Source organism: Suillus bovinus (genome assembly GCF_016758785.1).
Source record: "Suillus bovinus strain UH-Sbo-P2 chromosome Unknown EDB93scaffold_181, whole genome shotgun sequence".
Lineage (NCBI taxonomy): Eukaryota > Fungi > Basidiomycota > Agaricomycetes > Boletales > Suillaceae > Suillus > Suillus bovinus.
This window is the reverse complement of record NW_024542237.1, coordinates 13,239-31,186: the sequence shown is the minus strand read 5'-3', so window position 1 is coordinate 31,186 and position 17,948 is coordinate 13,239. Positions and strand designations below refer to the sequence as shown.

Here is a 17,948-nt window from a genome sequence, read left to right as displayed (position 1 = left end):
CCCTTTAGCAGTGGGCGATATCTCTCCAATAATTCATCGGCAGCGCTGAGGTTAGCCAGATGTGTCCAGCACTTTGAGTAAATGCTTGCATTGATACTCCACTGCCCTGTCAACTGAATGCACTTGAGCCCAAGCTCTGGTAGACATGGCTTGGGACTTCGCCATTCTGATGGTGGTATGGAAGATAACCACTTAGTCTGCCAGATGCACTCTGATATTGTTGCAGGGCATCATTTTCCTGTCCCTCCCAAAGTGCCAGTTCTTGATGAATCATATCTGCGGCACCAAGTTCAGAGCACCGTGCTGGGCCAAGGATCGATGGCATGGGTAGGACGGTCTTTTTGGGCTCGAATAATCTGAATTTATCTGCCGTCTCATCAATTTCTTCTTCCTCAAGCATGAACAGCTCATCCTCCATCACCTGGATATTGCCATCCCCCTATCCCATCACCAAGGAACCTGAGACACTGTGCCAACCACCGATTAATTTCTCCCTGGAGTCTCTCCCATCGGCGAGCAATATCCAACTGCTGGCTTTCGGTGGGATGCCGCCCCAGGACGCCGACCATTAGCTACTAACAACTACAGTTCTTGTTCCTTTCGTGTTGGTGCTAGCTGGCAGTCAGTGTTATGAAAATAAGTAAATAGTAAATATTGCTGTATACCTCTTTGTAGTTGGACCTCATATATGTCCATAGCCTTTGGATTGACAATGCGGCTTTGCTGTGCATGTCTGTCCTGGTCTTCCCACTGTGTCACTTTTGCCGCATCAGTGCTCTCATTGAGCTTCTGGAATGTGGTGGTGTCTCAGCAACTCCTTTCAAGGCTTGCCTGAATTTTCGGCAAAGGGTCTTGCCTGCACTTTGTCAGTGAGTCCATTATGATTGCCAGACATAAGACACCCACTCATCCTGATTATCTTCATGAAATTGCAATCATTCATTTGATAGTCCAGGCATTCCTTCTGGTGAGGTGTGCCCATTCCCCTCGCCAAAGAAGAGATGATATTCAATGGAGCCCACAATGTCTCCATGATCTCGCCGTCAATTTGTGCGGCGCCGGTGATAAAGTTGGAGGCATATCATACATAGCAGGTATCTTGGTGGCCATGCACATGCCAGAGACCTATCTCCGGCACAATTTCCAGTGCTTTGTCAAGCTCTAAGAATGGGCTGTCAGATACCCGATCTCTGAGATACTTGTGATACTGGCAGTTAACATCATAGAATGTTAGTGCACGCCGAATGCTGCTGGCATTGTGTTTCAATGCCTCGCACAAAGCATAGTCCATGTTCATGTGCCTGGTCTTTGTTTGCCAGTGTCTCAATGGCAAGGTCAATGTGCATACCTTTCTCCCTTCTGAAAATCGACCATTGCATGTGGAACAAAGCAACCATGCCTTGCACATGCACAACCACCGATCCCAGTTGCTTCTAGTCTGTGCCGGGAGGCATTTGCTTGATTTACAACACAATTATTGTTGCATTCGGACTGTTGAATGGCATCCTTTGCCTGTGTGAGATGCGCCTTGTAGGTTCCATCGCTAACTATGAAGGCACAACCATCCATGAGGGCGACTTCATCCATGGGATTCGCCGCGTACAGGTGCTCCGCTTTGAAGTTGCCATCCATGACCAGGAATCTGGAATAGAGCCAACTAGGCTTTGGGAGGTCAGATTTAGAGTTGGTTTCATCTTGCTAGTCCTCAGGGGGCAATGTGACATTGATGCCTGGCTGGGGACATGCTGGACAGAAAAGAGCAAGATCTCCAGGTTTCTTATCTTTGGACTCATGGCCGAAACCATTCCATTTCAATAGCTTGAGCTGCCGCCACTGCCTAGCCACCCTCATTAACTCCCGGTAACGGTCCTGCCAAAATATCAACACACCGCCGCCAAACAATGAATGGTCTCACCAGCACAAGATGAAGAAAGACAGATGTGGTCATCCTCCTGAGCTCATTATAATAATTCATTGATGAAGTCCCACATTCCAGGTTGTCCAGAAAAAAGTTACCAAGGACCTCATGATTTGAAGATGAGTATGATTGAAGCTAGGGATTTGTTCACTACTAGATTAAGACAAACACCAACAACTTTAGCTGGACATTATGGAAATTGATGCATTGTAACATATATAGTATACAATATGAAACATGCCAGTAAAAACTACCCAGTGCTTGTTCATGCTAGCTCCTCCATCCAGGATTATCCTACTCTGGTGCCCAGCTAATGTAATGTGTTGCTTAAAAACTTTATGAAAACTTCAATCATATGCTGCACAAGAAGAACAAATACAGGTCTGTATGCAGGTGGATCACGTAGCTAGATGTACATAACATGAAGGCACTGAAAGAGCCGAGTAAGGGTCTAGGACTGACAATTTTCAACTCTCTGACCATCCATTTCATTGTAACATGGCCAGGAGTAAATCTCCTGTCATCATGCCCCAGCAGACCAAGCTCCCTCTGATCAAGGCAGAAATTGCAGTCCTCCAGGCCCACCTAGAGGACTGGAGGTCTGTCAAAGGTAAACAACGGTACCACATTTTGAAGGCTATACACAAGGAAGCCTGCCTTCAAGCTCCCACTTGGGACAAAGCCTTATTGAAAGCTCGAAAAAAGGTATGAAATAATGTATGATCTATCTGTTTGCTGGCTATTCATTTATTACAATAGACATACAAGGAGTGGTTGTACAACCAATGTCATCGGAAAGCCCCAAAGCCTCTCATTAAATATGACAAGAAATGGACAGTTCACCAAGTTTTAATTGAGTAAAACAAGGCTCGTATCCAAGAGGAGACTGGAGAGATGCCTGTGAGTGAGGCCATGATTGCCAAGTGGCCAGAGGCTACCAAGACTGTGCTCGCTAGTCTGTCGACTGAGGAGAAGGCTGAGGCAAATGTTCTTGCAGATAAGTGGAACAATGAAGCTGCTCCTCCTGAAGTCCAGGACAATCTGAGCGAAACCAAAGGTGCTGATATGATAGAGCATTTTGCAACTGAAATGTTCAAACAGGCCAGGATGAGGGTCTTTGTGATGTTAGCATGGCAGGACAGCAAAGGCAAACTGATGTTAGGAGCATGAGTGTCATCTTGGACTCTTGTTGACCGAAGGTCTAATGTCTGATCATAGACATGACCACAATGATCAATTTGGCGGCGCCGAAAGCTTCATGAAGACAAGGAAGTGGGATGAGATATTTATGCCGGAATAGCAGCAATATGCTGGGGAACAATTTGGTGAGATGCCCTGCTTCTGGTCCTCATTGTTGTCCTAACAATGAGCAATTATCAGATGTCCAAGATGATAATGTTCCACAGGTCGTCACATCCAGCCTATGCTCCCTGAAACTATGGGTTTGAAACGGGGCGAAAAGCAGCATGTCATTCGGTCATTCTTGACCAGGCATTACAGTAGGTGGAAATCCCATTCCTAACATTGACCATTCTAAAGGTTTCACAGGGATGTGCATGGGAACAGAGAAAGTCAAGGCGGCAGTGCCCTGGAGTGATTTGATCAAGAATCAATCAGATTTCTTCAATGGCACCTACTGGCCGGCAGACATACAGGTTGTGGAACCGTCCAAGATGGACAAAGCCAGTGCTACTACTCTGTTAAATTTCTGGTATGGTCAGCAGCAAAAGAAGCTTTGTCCCACCTTCTGTTTCAAAGCTTGGAAAGATACTGATGGCGATATGGAGCCGCCAGCCAAGTCTTATCAGAAAGTCATTCGCCAGTTGAGCGGCCGCCACAACAAGGCTCATAATGCCCCAAAGGCCATGGAAGCCTCAAAACACTTACTGGAGAGTAAGAAAAGCTTGGATGAGAGGGAGGAGTATCCATCATCTGATGATGGGGAAGAAGCAGTAATATCCGACCATCACAGGGTGCCGCCAGTGAAGAGTCATCAGCAAGTCATCCACTGGATCAGTTGCCGCAGCAAGGCCCATGCTGTCCTTGAGGAAAGCTTGGATGAAGGGGAGGACGATCAGTCTTTCTCTCATGATGGAGAGCAAGTAGTGATGTGCAATAAGGACAGAGAACAACCACCTCCGGCATTGGTTTGTGCTTGCCTAAATCAATGATGTGGTGCTGACCCGCCGCCACCTTTTTACCAGTCAGATCATACAATCTTCCACCACCTCTGCAGCAGTGGCAAGACATGCAAAGGAAGTTACCTTTCTGGGAGGAGGTATATGCCGGCGGTGACTTCCCTTGAGTATGGCCTGCGTCATTTGCCTGAGACTCATGGGACCCATGCGCCACTTTTGTCTTCTTTGGCATTGGCTTTGCTGGCTTCGGCCTAGGCTTCACCTTCACCGTGGCCGCCATACCGGCAATGCCGGTGGCTGCTTTCACCACCACATTAGGTTGCGGCCTGGTAGCGGTAATGCTTTGTGCCTTCTCCCTCAAAGGATGTTGTTGGATTTGGGGATCATCAGTTTGGATCTTGGCCCATACAGGTGCACTGGCAAATGATTGTTTCACCGAATCCAGGTGCTCCAGCATCTCCATGGCTGCTGAAAGGACAATCAGCGGGATGGTCGTTGCAGACATACCATGGGTGGCAAATACCGTAGACTACTTGTAGTCAACACATGACCCTACATTGCTATTAAAAGAACACTGACCATCAGATATCCAATTTCCACAGCCAGCTTGAGGTAATCGGGATGACCATCCCTCAGCTTTGCCGCCTTCTGTACAACTTTCATAATCTGCTCTGCAGCATCGCCCATGGCAGTGTTAGAAAATTCAGCGGTGGGCATGGTGTGGAAAATAATTGCAAGATGGGAGAGAACGGCATTGATAATATATATCTATACAAAATTTGAAGTCAGTCGCTTCTTAGCACCGAACACACAGCAAGCATGTTTGAGAATCACGTGGTCCGGGGGTTGCCAGTTAGTCAATCCATTGTTCAGGTGCCACAATTTCAACTTCTGCGATCCACAACCAGATCAGATATATAATCAGTTGGATAAAGCCCTCCAATTCTCCATTCTTGTCAAACATCACATGTCCCATCCTTCCAATCGCCCATACCAAGCAAAAGTACAATTTGAATCACCCATGGAAATGGACGAATCTTCCTATAGCAGTGAAGCTGGAATGCTGGTGAATGTCGGTGGCCCACGTGAGTTGATCTTCCCAACTTCAGCAATGCACCATCCTGACACCCTCAGGTTTCAATTTCAGCATGTCTCTGCCTATTGCACAGCCACCGATGGCGCCAAGATTTAACTTTGGCATGGATCTTGATATTGGCGCAGCTCCATCTGCAGCACCTCCTACACCATGGTTCAACTTTGGCATGAACTTGAGCATTCCTGCCGCCATACCGCCCTCATCCCCGGCGCTCCCCACCCCGAAACCATTTAACTTGGGGTTCGCCCTGCCTCTATCCGCACAGCCAGCCCCCAAGCCATTCAATCTGGGCTTCAATCTTCTGGTGCAGTCCATGGGTACCCCGGCACTAGCTCCGTCACCGCCAACAACAAAGCCATTCAACCTTGGCTTCAATGTCCCAATGGCAGTCACCCCGCCGACCACAAGGACTGGTGCCGGCCCAGGAAGATACAAGGCATGTTGGTTATGATATCAATAATAGATGTAAGTAACATAATCTCCTTTTAGTTAGTATTGACCATCTTGTACAGCATTCCGGTTTGAATGTGAGCCTCCCTCCCCCATTGGGGAGTGGCAATCAGAGCTCATTCGTGTACCGCAACCTTCACCATATGTTGCCTTGCTGTGTGTTGGATCGCTGCCTGCAATCCCAGATGCAGCACCAGGACCATCCATATCTCTTGTATTGCCCCACACCAGCGGGCATCTGGACTGGCCCACACTGAAATCTTTGGTCGGTGACGCCGAGCGTGCAGCAATAGATGTTCTGAATCGCCTTTGTGGGGAAGAATGTAAGTGTATTTCATTGACACAGCATGGCACATGCTAATATCTCTTAGTTGATCATCTGGCACAGATGATGGTTGGCAGCGCCTTGGGCCCAGGAGATGATGTCTGGGATCCCAAGCCGGATGAAGTGTTGGAGAGCAATAGGATGATGCTCATGGCGTTCTGTGAAAGCAGAGACGTGTTAACAAGGATCTTCAAAGATCTAATTAGCCTGCATCACCTTGCACAGGTTCATGAGAGGGTTCTTCCTGTGGTGGAATCCTTGTTGGATGAAGTTGACCAGGCAGAGGCACAGCCTGGTGAAGAAATGTAGATACCTGAATACTTGTAATTTCCCCTTTTCTCTGATTACACAATACAGTGATCAGTTACCAAAGCCTACATATAAGAATATCTGGTGAGGAATCACCTGGTGAGGGGTGTTGTAGAAGTGAAGTGAAACACCTGCTAATCTTCTCCCATTCATTGCGGCAGTGCCTGCCATGTCCATTTATTTTGGTGGTGCCTGCCCTGGCCAGCTCTGCACATAGCCTTCAGTGAAGTGCCGGTTCTATTAAGCAGAATTCAATTTCCATACTACTTCTACAAAGTATTGACCATGGAGCAGTACCTGGAGTAGCCTGCTTGTGGGATATCCACAAAATCATGAACATCCGGGCAAGAAGCCTGTCTTCGTGAGCAGGGTTGATGCCTTTTTCCATCATGTGCAGAACATCTGCATACCTGACTACATCTAAATTGATAGTGACTAATATTGATGAGATTAAAGATCACATAAGGCGCTGCCAAAAGAGTCATACCAGGGTTCCGATAGGCATCGGCGAGGGTACTAGCCAGTTTTGAGCATGCCATGAGCATGACAAAATCTAGTTTGAGTGGGGGAATAGCATTGGGCCGTCCACCGATCAGTGCTAGGAACTGGCGAGAGACATATTCACTAGCAATATGGGTTGTGGCCAAGGCCCAGTCAGGAGGAATATGAATCATAGCTTCCATATAACATACTAGTCATTGTACTTATATGTCTGGCGGCAACCCAGTTACATAAAATACCACATTGATGACATGAGGATCGATGTAAGGAGGCATGCGTACTGCTCATTGTCTTGACCTACCCACCCTTTTATGAAATCGGCAAAATCCAGTTTGCTGAGCTGGTGTTTGATGCAGAAAAGGTAACAGCATAAGCACCGCCACAATTAGTAGACAGTGTCGCCAGCAACTTTAGATTTGTGAATAGGTGTCGGCGGAAGCCAAAGCAGAGTAGCAGCTGTTTAACAGCATTTCCTCAACATACTTCCTCGCCAGATGTTCATGCATGGGTCAGCCCGGTTTTTATTAATTTTTGTTATTTTTGATGATCTTGTTCCTGGGTGGTCGAGGAAGAGTGTGTTGGTATTGCAGGAAGTGAGGGACTAGGTATATTCGTATATCAACTAGTTGGCATGCCTCCAATGGAACTGGTTCTATTGGAGGGACTAGGTATATTCATACATCAACTAGTTGGTATGCCTCCAATGGAACTGGTTCCATTGGAGGGAGTAGTTATATTTGTATATCAACTAGTTGGCATGCCTCCAATGGAACTGGTTCTATTGGAGGGACTAGGTATATTCGTATATCAACTAGTTGGTATGCCTCCAATGGAACTGGTTCCATTGGAGGGAGTAGGTATATTCGTATATCAACTAGTTGGTATGCCTCCAATGGAACCAGTTCCATTGGAGGGACTAGGTATATTCATATATCAACTAGTTGGTATGCCTCCAATGGAACTGATTCCATTGGAGGGAGTAGGTATATTCATATATCAACTAATTGCATTGCATACCTCCAATGGAACTGGTTTTATTGGAGGCAGTTAGGTATATTTGAGGTATGTAGATACCACACAACCTCTAACTTATGAATATACCTACTCCCTCCAATGGAACCAGTTCCATTGGAGGCATGCAAATAGTTGATTTATGAATATACCTACTCCCTCCAATGGAACCAGTTTCATTGGAGGCATGCAAATAGTTGATTTATGAATATACCTAGTCCCTCCAATGGAACCAGTTCCATTGGAGGCATGCCAACTAGTTGATGTATGAATATACCTAGTCCCTCCAATGGAACCAGTTCCATTGGAGGCATACAACTAGTTGATATACGAATATACCTAGTCCCTCCAATAGAACCAGTTCCATTGGAGGCATGCCAACTAGTTGATATACAAATATAACTACTCCCTCCAATGGAACCAGTTCCATTGGAGGCATACCAACTAGTTGATGTATGAATATACCTAGTCCCTCCAATAGAACCAGTTCCATTGGAGGCATACCAACTAGTTGATGTATGAATATACCTACTCCCTCCAATGGAACCAGTTCCATTGGAGGCATGCCAACTAGTTGATATACGAATATACCTAGTCCCTCCAATGAAACCAGTTCCATTGGAGGCATCCCTCCAATAGAACCAGTTCCATTGGAGGCATATCAACTAGTTGATGTATGAATATACCTACTCCCTCCAATGGAACCAGTTCCATTGGAGGCATGCCAACTAGTTGATATACGAATATACCTAGTCCCTCCAATGAAACCAGTTCCATTGGAGGCATATATTATGAAAAGACCTAAAATAACCCCTTCATAACCCCAACCTATATAGAAAAGTCCTATATAATACAGTGCAACACTGACTACCTCTGCGGGTGGACAATATCAGGCCGAAGGGACGGAAATCCAGAAGAGAGGAACGGGACGAGGAGATACCATATCATGCTGAAGGAACTGATGCTCCTGCCCAATCCCTCCATCACCACTAAGACATTCAACGACTACATTGGCCTCGATGAGGAACAGGCATGCAAGAAATCCCAGACGGTCGAGTTCTCCGACGACTCGGGCTATGATGCTGATGAGAGATGATTGGGTGTGTGGTCTGAATGCCATGGACGAGGTTGTGCTTGCTTGGATTGTACATTATCATGTGGTTAACCCAGCTTCTTGCCTTCTTCAAATGTTTTTTTTTGTATTCCGTGTTTGATCGATGACGTTGCCCTGTCCAAATGTATATTAAAGGTCGGATATGTAGGATAGAGAATGTGATGACTGATGAACCAGAAGACGTGGCATGGTAAAGGGCGGGTCAGAACACTGGAATGAGTTTCACAAAGGTTTCATGCAGCACCTTATTAGACTTGCGTGCGAAATGGATGGACCCAAATTGCCAAGTCCCATCAGAAATTGTTCAGCATTCCAGGAACTCTGCCAGAAGTAGCTCGGAATAACGACAGACAGGGTGAATTTGTCTTTGGTAGGTGATCATTTGAGCCAACCTCATAGATTCACCTACTTTGTATGTGGGACAGTGCTTCAGAGACACGGGAGACGTCTGAGGGTGTGGGAAGTCGAATCAACCACAGTATACCGGCATGCTAGACGTGGACGTCAGACATCACCCTGGTGGAGTCACATGTTTCCAGGGACCACCACACAATGGAGACGTACTTCAGTGAGTGTGATTGATCTTCAGAACACGTGTAGAGCTTAGCGTCACCGGGAAGCTCTCATGGTGACAACGGTGTACGGTCCAGGATTAAATGTATACTTTGTGCAGGATACAGCTTGGTTACGAAGAATCGCCAGAGACGTCAGACGAGCTGATCAGATGGCATGGGAGGACGGTTATGAAGGGTTATTCACAGGTTAAAATTTATTCATGCGTGATGTACGTCAGCGCTTAGGCAACTTTGTATCTCTGCCTACAGCAAGGGAACGAAAGAGCGTGAAAAGAGCGTGCGTGAATGACGTACAAAGAGGGAAGGAAACACATGGAAAGATAAACACAGGGAAAGAGTGTGAAATGCTTGGCTTGGGGGGACAGACTATGGGGCGAAATGTTATGCATGTTATTTGATAATAGATGCACATTCAGGCTACTGAGTAACAAGTGTTTGTCGGCAGAGTCGGGGATTGGCGCTCGCGCCGCTACGATGTTTCATATCGTTTGTCAATCCCTGCCAAACCCAAATAAAGCGGGTGGAGTCGGAGAAATACCTTTGTGTTCGACAAGAGCCCTCCTCCACTAATGTAGGGGTCGGGGACTTCATTTAATTAACCGCATAGTCACCTGAAGACAAATATATACAAATATTTGACCTGATGTTTGCGCGCCTTTGTTGCAAACAGTCACTTATATTCTGTAGCTGCCTTGGTGATATTTTTCAAGGAGTTTGACTAACATAAAGTACAGATACAAAACAAAAGGAACACAGTGATTTGCTGATGACTATTGACATCCAGCCTCTTCGTTCAGTTTGAAACTGGTCTGCTGGATGCACCGCCAGGTCTAAGGATGGGCAATTCATGGTCATTTTTATCCGCCGATGGCCCCTGGTGTTCGGTTTTTCCTCATTCCAAACTCTTCTCACATTGTATTTTTACTCCCAATCTCTGAAGGTGACTTTATATGACACAGCTCAGATAGATGGTGGCTGTGAGTAACATAGCATGACCAATGTGTGCCATTCACACAGCTTGCACAGTGTTTTGACACTGGGGGAAGGAATGGTTTCAAATCTTGCAGGTATCTTACAACTGTGCAATTCTAAAAATTGGATGGGCTCTAACCTGGTTTGCATTTTCCACAGTGTTGAAGGAATGCGTATAGCTTGATTGTGTCTCATACAAGTACTCTTGTGGGCTGCATGTTGGCCTTCTTGTTTATTGAGTGAATATTCCATCTTTCCAAGGAAGGTACTAACTCTAGCCAACCAATAGTAGCCTCTGGGTTTAGTAAAGGAGCAGTGACTTCTAAGTAATAACATCATGGTTCCATTACTGGTCAGAACGACGCTTTTTTAACCTTTTAAGTAGCTCCTGGTCAACGGAGTCCACATCCTCATCTATCTTCTTGTTTTTGCCATCAATTTCACGACGAATAGTCTCATGGCTATGGATTGTAGCCATGATGTCCACAGTTTGGAAGACAAATGCTGGGCGCTTTAGGTCTTTCTCCTGGGGGTCACGGAACAGATGACCATACAGGATTGGGATAGACCTGATCCCTTGATCTGGGAATAGCTCCAGACCATTGAAGTCAGCAGATTGTATACAGAAAACAACTGGCTTAGATACCTTATAGGTATTTGACTTGTAGGCTCTGACCCAATGGGGTATCTTGGCAAATCTCACTACTGCTCGGTAGGCATCGGGTACTGGTTGGACAGTCTCTGTATCCTTTATAATTTTTCCATCTCTTTCAGGAAGGAGCTTGTTAAGCTCATAGGTATCGCCCTTCCCAACAATCTGAGGATACTCTGCATCCATCTCCCAATGGGTCCAGATAACAGATTTCAGTTTCCGTCTCCCGTGGTTTTGCTTCTCCACCTCGTGATCAATGTCAATGGTGACAACCAACTGTATCATGCCTTTGGACAGGCATATAAGTCTGCCAGCATCCATAGTCAGTTTTCTTTCTCCCTCCCAATGTCCTACTTCAAAGGCAATGGTAGGAATGCCATTTGTCACTTGTTCCACCTGCCTGCTACTTTCTTTTACTTCATACAGGCTGAAATCAGGTGATTTTGAACCAGCTTCTAGGGTGATGGTTGATGATCCGCCCTGGGTGATTTTACTGCCATGATACTCCCTTGGATATGATGTTCCTGCATGCCTCATGACATCGAACAGTTCTGGCAGGATTTCATGCCCAAGGCTAGGGCAGTGTACAATGAGCACGCCCTCATTGTAGTCAACTCTATACGGTCTTTAGTATTGAGTTGAAACTGATCAAAGTTGTGCCACACCTCACAGCGTCCCAATCCCCATTGTTTGTGGCTGTCTCCAACACCATGTTGTATGTGGCTGGTATAACATCTTGGAAGACAACCCTTGTTATTGTGCCATCTGCAATGTTCTTGAAGGACCTCAAAATAGAGTGGTAGGTTTCCTGAGATGTACTTGATGGAGATGGTGGAGGGGTTGGATGGTCAGGTGGTAAGATTGCTTTTGTGGGAGGAGGCACTGCAACTTTTGCAGGGGTTTGAGCCTTGCATGGGGATGCTGGTTGATGCTGTAACTCCTCAAGTGAAGTCCGTGTGCTGTTGGGCGGTGTGGGTAGGTAGTTACAAAGTGATGCTTCCCCTATTTGAAAGTTTGAGGGCCTATAGATATGCTGAGGTTCGAAAATAGTCGAGTCTATGTCTGGTTCTACGGGATGCATGATGGAGCTCAGGGGCAGATAAGGAGATCTATGCGCTGATTATATATGTGTCAAGATGTTCTCACGCCCAGTATAGGTTTACCAAATATAATTAAATTGTTCTGATGGAACCTGTAAGAAATGTTGGTTTATGTAAGGAAACCTGTGCTTATATAAGCCTACTTGCTATCTACCTAGGCGCATCAAAAAGGTCACTGAAACCAACCCTCCGGCCAAAACCTGTCCGGCGCAAAGTACGGCGCTACGGCGGATATATCCGCAGTCCGGCGGCAAAAAACGGCCAGGTAGCGGACTTTCAAAACACCTAGGTAAGTCTAATACTACGTGTTAATCTTATCACTCCTTATTATTTTCGTATGGACCCCGTATCTCAGCTACCGCCCTCCAATAATCACTGTCCAGAGCCCCAGTGGGTGTGGGCTACCTCTACCAGTAAAGTTCAAGCAGGAAAGGAGAGGGTGAGTTGCTAGAATCACTCATGACTAGCTACGAGGGCTTTGGATATGGTGGGCCGTGTGACCGAAGAAACATGGTATTATCATGTAAATAGTTGATGAATGTAAATGTGGAATAGATTGTTAGTTAGGAAGCATTGAAGTAAGCTGGAGGTATCGGGCATCGTTGCTGTAGTTGAACGTCGAGCCTCCAAGTGTGTTTTCAATGTCCGACGTGCCATCTGTTAGCTACCAGCTTTGCCGCCGTTCTTGCCGCAGTGCGCCCCGGACTTTTATGCGCCGGAGGGGTGGTTTCAGGGATGTTCTCGGTGCATCAGGTAACAGCAAAAAAAAACAGAGTTCTAATGCCTGTTCCTCAACATAAGTCCTCTGCTCATCCATGTAGTGCCTGGCTAGACTCAGCATAAGATTTGCAAAGGGGTGATGTTTTGTTGGTGTAAAACAGGGGAGCAAACCAACAGGCTCTCCTACCCTGGCCTGACTTCCCCTTGGCAGGAGAAGCTAACTCAGTAAAGACTCATCTGGATGACTCCAGATCAGATGCTCCCTTGACAGGGAGTTTTGCCTCATATCAGTGATCTGGAAGGACAGAACCCTGTGATGCATGAGTGCATGGTTTCCCACCCAGACCTGCCAACCTGGAATGCCTCTCTCCTTGACAGGAAAGGAAGATGTTAGGTGCAGATTGGTCTGGATGACTCCAGGATATACCTCCCTTGACAGAGAGGCATCCACAACGCTTTGTCACTGGATAAAAGTACGAAGTGGTAGAGGTTGAACATCAGGTATCAGGTAAAACAAACAAACCCTCAAACCAAACACATAAACACAAACAAACAAACACACAAACACACAAACACACCAAAATTGGCCATTTGCTGTACCGAGCTGCTGTGACAAGCCCTCTAACAATGTGGAAATGCTCTCTGGAGGATTGCCTTTGCTTTAGTCTATGTCCTGGTACTTATCTATTTCTATGTAAAGACAGATGCGAGGCACAGATTGAACAGCTGGGGATAAAGAAGGCTCGTCATGCTGAGAAGAAAATGGCGGACGAAGGGTGCTTGAGGATGCTAAAAAGCAAGGTAAAGACAAAAAGCAAGCAGTATCATGCATCATGTATATTTGGCTATGGGCCTTCATTCCCAGTGAGAACTGATTGTGCTGGGAGAGGCCAGTGTGTGTTGAGGTACGTTAGTAGAGCTCGTTGCAAAGAAAGCCACAGCCCAGCACAATGCAACTCATGATGAGAAAAATAGCAGATTTTTTATATGTGGGGGCAGTTCCCCTCGTGTTCCCTTGTGTCGTTTTCACGATCCAGCACATTAGCGCATATTATGACTCGCCTAATTGCCTGCCTTCGTGTATGCTGTATTATGCTCAAATATGATATCATTGGTATGCGAATGCGGGAGTAGTAACAGTACAAAAACAGCGAGAAAACAGCACGAAAGCGGCCCAAAACGCAACGCCGAACCCTATTGAGAGGACTAGTGTATATTGCCATCGCACACAGTCTTGTTCCACATGTTGCTTGCCACTAAATTCACCGCGTCTTGGTCATATTCCTGAAGGATGTGTCAGTCAATGTTCGAAGAGGTAGTAGTATAGAACTGCACCGTGCGTTGTGTCGACGTGAGGGAGCTGTAGTAGGCATTGAACTCCTCAGTCGTGCCGTTCAACTTGGTTTGTTTCAACCAACGTAAGGCACACAGGTTCCTGTGGTACTAGATTATGAACGATATAGTCCGAATTGGAAAAAAAACAACTCACCGTCCGTTTTTGGTTTGGCTAGGACGCATCTTCCCCTTGGTCCCACTGCCCTTACCTTTCTTCACAGTAACGGTGAATTTAGGTGGAGGCTCGAGCAATGGATTAGCAGGAGGCGGCGGAGGCAAAACGATTTGCGATGCAGCAAGAGCGAGAGCAGTTCTGTTAAGCAACATCAGCAGTGAACAGGATACCATATTTTGATGTACAATGGATTCACGATCTTGATCTGAGGTGTTGGCGTTATAACAGCCCGCTGTGGTGAAGATAGAATGACAGCAGGAACATCTAAAGTCGAGTGCTGTGCAAGTGGAGATGGAGCAACTGGGGGGAAATTCGAGACAGGTGGTTTTACCCGTTCACGTGCATTGTAAATGAAGTCAAATGAGCAGTAAATTCCGACCAGGAATAAGGACGAGTATGGTCACAAATAAACACCACACAGGAGTCGAGACTGGCGAGGAGGAGTCAAACGCAGGCACAATGTTAGAATCCCAAAAAATTATATCACAAGATAAAAATCAAAGTTCAAATATCGCGCGAGTGAGATTAATTATAATTCCTGTACATGGCAATAACGCTGAGTTCCTATGCTTGATTTATGATTTTTTTATTGTTTCCATTGCATTACGGTGACCTCAATGTCGATTAGACCGCGTCGCGTTCGCTCCGGAAAGTCTCAAATGTATCGTGTAGCACTGTGAGACACGTATGTCTGGATTGCCCTGGGGTCTTCCACTGCGATGCAAAACCAATCCTCAGTATTGTCGGACAGCTTGAGTTAAAACTTACCATTCTGCGCACTTCCGTTGAAGGTTGACACGTTTGCGAGTTAGTGCAGGGGTGGACTAACCTTATTACTTGGCGCAACTTGTGTCTAAGCATGTATTAGCACATACTCCCTATTCATCATTGTTTCAGATTACATAGAAGGAACGTTAATCAAGCTTTTAAAGTCATGCTCTACAATTATACATAAATTCATTGCATATCCAACCTTTAGTAAGTATGCTGGAAATACTGGAAATTCGAGATGAACGAATTGTGCTAGTGGACCAAGGCGTAATAAAGATATCATATGCATTGAATTGTGAATCGAATGACTCATGTTACGAGTAAAATACGCTTATGGCACTCTTAAACTTGAACTTGTATATACCTTCTGGTGTTTCTATCATATCATAGACGCTCTGAATTACGGTGCATTCTGATACATGTTACCGACTGTGATATTTGTACTTCGAATGCTGCAATATGAATGAACTACGCTTAGAAACACAACGTGATTTGAACTACAGGTTTTTCGGAAATTGTAAGGCTAATTACCATCTACAACTCCGTCCTGCTTTTCAGCAATGTCCCGATAACATCGGAGCTCCTCATCTAACTTATTGATGTGGGTTTTCTGCATGCGAGCGCAGCGAAGCAGGCGATCGATCCGTCTTAAAAACCATTGCTGCTCCATCTCATGTCTCTCTAACATGCGTTCACGATCGTCCCTGAGATTGTCGATCATATGCTCCAGCTGTATTATAGTGTCTTGAAGATCCGTCGTAGATTTGCTGAAGAATGTATCTTCACTCGTTCGTTGTAACGAGGTCAATGTGTCTCCCTTGCAATCGTCTATCAGCTGTAACGTATGACAGTCAATAATTTGATGAATACCACGTGTAGTACTCCTCGTTCTTCTGTTGACTGTGATGCGTCGCTTTTGAAACGCTTGTATGCGTGACTGATATATCCAGTAGTTCGTTTTGATGGTTTGAAATCGTCTCCCTTGCAATTGCAATTGGTTATCGGTTGTGATAGTTCATAGTAATACGTTGATACATACAGAGTGTCGTTCTCCTCTTCCGTCATTCCACAGTGATCTATGTGTTCTAACACGCTTGTTGGGGTGCCCGATACCTGTAATATTTCGTTGTAATGATGTAGAATCATGTCCCTTTAAAGTGTTTATCAGTTCGCGTAGTGGGCAGTACAGTAAGGAGTGAATACCTGCTGTATATTACATCGTTCGTCTTCAGATTGTGATACGTCCTTCCCGACACGCTCGGAGAGGTCGCTGAGATCTCCAGCGTATTGTACACGATCGCCGGCATTGTTGTACGACATTCTTGGTAATCGATATGCCGATCGGATGTTTATAGACGTGTGCAGAGAAATAATATGCAAATTGACGTTGGTTAGCTGAGATCGCTGTTGGACTTCGCAACAACGACGATATGGCCTATTATCGACGTGTCACATGTTCATCAATCGATTTAGGTGTGACATGTAACAAACATGCCTCAATGTCAATTAGACCGCGTCGCGTTCGCTCCAGAAAGCCTCAAATGTATTCTGTAGCACTGTGAGACACGTATGTCTGGATTGCCCTGGGGTCTTTCACTGCGATGCAAAACCAATCCTTGGTATTGTCGGACAGCTTGAGTTAAAACTTACCATTCTGCGCACTTCCGTTGAAGGTTGACACATTTGCGAGTTAGTGCAGGGGTGGACTAATCTTATTACTTGGCGCAACTTGTGTCTAAGCATGTATTAGCACATACTCCCTATTCATCATTGTTTCAGATTACATAGAAGGAACGTTAATCAAGCTTTTAAAGTCATGCTCTACAATTATACATAAATTCATTGCATATCCAACCTTTAGTAAGTATGCTGCCAGAACTCCTTCAACTCAACCCCAAGTCCTTCCGCCGCCGTTTACTCTCATCTCGCGGCCTATCTATCCATTCCACAGGCTTGTGCTCCAGGACAGTTAATTCATCGTCTCTGCGTCTCTTTCTGGTGTTATCGACCGGTCTATCGATCCAGTCTGCTGGCTTGTGATCTAGAACGATCACATCATCTGAAGAGTCAGAACTTTCGGACTCTGTGCAAGATGCGTTTGGAATGGGCTGTTCGTCGCCATGTGTGGAACCGGTCGATTCAGGCTTAGTGCCAGATGCGTCGTCAGTGGAGTCGTCTTCGCCATCCGTGGAGTCGGACGATTCTGCCTCAGTGCAAGATGCATCGTCAATCGGTTCTTCTTCATCCCTTGGAACTAATAAATACATGATTGAGTACCATAAAACAGGAATACGTAGATAGTCACGTACCGTTGCTACACCGCTTTTGACAAGTGATGCATGCTTCGCCAGCTCTTCCTCGGCAAATGAATCTCATCTCTCTGCAGTAATTGCATCGAGGATTGAATCGACGAATTGCGCACATGATTCCACGACGCCTTGGAGGAGGTGCTAACATTGCCAAGTATTGTTAGTAGATAATACACAGAGGTTCCGCGACGACTTACCCGGTAATAGCGAGCACCGGTTGGTGCATCTGCTGCATGCAGATGCTGAACAATACGCATTACATGACTCGTTCTCTGCCACGCAGGATTGACATCCTGGCTCTCTCAGCGTCGCTTTTGGAGCTGAAAACATAAGTGTGTGATGTGATGGTTGTTTAGAATAGAAAGTTAGCAGAGAGTAATCAACGTTTTAATAGTGGAATAGAGTAATACATGTCCTCAGTGGTCATTCCCACATTTGTACAAACAATAATCCACAAGTGCCGTTCCAGAATACGTC

At 45.7% G+C, this 17,948-nt stretch overlaps 5 protein-coding genes across 5 annotated transcripts; 1 reads left to right on the top strand and 4 right to left on the bottom strand.

Moving 5' to 3' along the window:
• Positions 1-3,846: 3,846 nt before the first annotated feature.
• EDB93DRAFT_1109591 (uncharacterized protein) lies at positions 3,847-4,773 on the bottom strand (the record flags this gene model as incomplete). Its single annotated transcript, XM_041447992.1, has 4 exons — positions 3,847-3,971; positions 4,102-4,521; positions 4,564-4,585; positions 4,636-4,773. The coding sequence occupies 4 exons, from the start codon at positions 4,771-4,773 to the stop codon at positions 3,847-3,849; spliced, it is 705 nt and encodes a 234-aa protein (XP_041300801.1).
• A 250-nt stretch (positions 4,774-5,023) lies between these two features.
• On the top strand, positions 5,024-6,236 carry EDB93DRAFT_1257453 (uncharacterized protein; the record flags this gene model as incomplete). The annotated part of the gene is made up of 4 exons (XM_041454085.1): positions 5,024-5,141; positions 5,191-5,592; positions 5,665-5,925; positions 5,974-6,236. The coding sequence occupies 4 exons, from the start codon at positions 5,024-5,026 to the stop codon at positions 6,234-6,236; spliced, it is 1,044 nt and encodes a 347-aa protein (XP_041300800.1).
• Positions 6,237-10,755: 4,519 nt separating this feature from the next.
• EDB93DRAFT_1257451 (uncharacterized protein) lies at positions 10,756-12,142 on the bottom strand (the record flags this gene model as incomplete). Its single annotated transcript, XM_041454084.1, has 2 exons — positions 10,756-11,677; positions 11,727-12,142. The coding sequence occupies 2 exons, from the start codon at positions 12,140-12,142 to the stop codon at positions 10,756-10,758; spliced, it is 1,338 nt and encodes a 445-aa protein (XP_041300799.1).
• Positions 12,143-14,087: 1,945 nt separating this feature from the next.
• EDB93DRAFT_1109588 (uncharacterized protein) lies at positions 14,088-14,564 on the bottom strand (the record flags this gene model as incomplete). Its single annotated transcript, XM_041447991.1, has 3 exons — positions 14,088-14,165; positions 14,217-14,316; positions 14,371-14,564. 3 exons carry the CDS (start codon positions 14,562-14,564, stop codon positions 14,088-14,090), a joined length of 372 nt encoding a protein of 123 aa, XP_041300798.1.
• A 1,121-nt stretch (positions 14,565-15,685) lies between these two features.
• On the bottom strand, positions 15,686-16,482 carry EDB93DRAFT_1109587 (uncharacterized protein; the record flags this gene model as incomplete). The annotated part of the gene is made up of 3 exons (XM_041447990.1): positions 15,686-15,997; positions 16,033-16,275; positions 16,366-16,482. 3 exons carry the CDS (start codon positions 16,480-16,482, stop codon positions 15,686-15,688), a joined length of 672 nt encoding a protein of 223 aa, XP_041300797.1.
• Between the last annotated feature and the right edge of the window lie 1,466 nt (positions 16,483-17,948).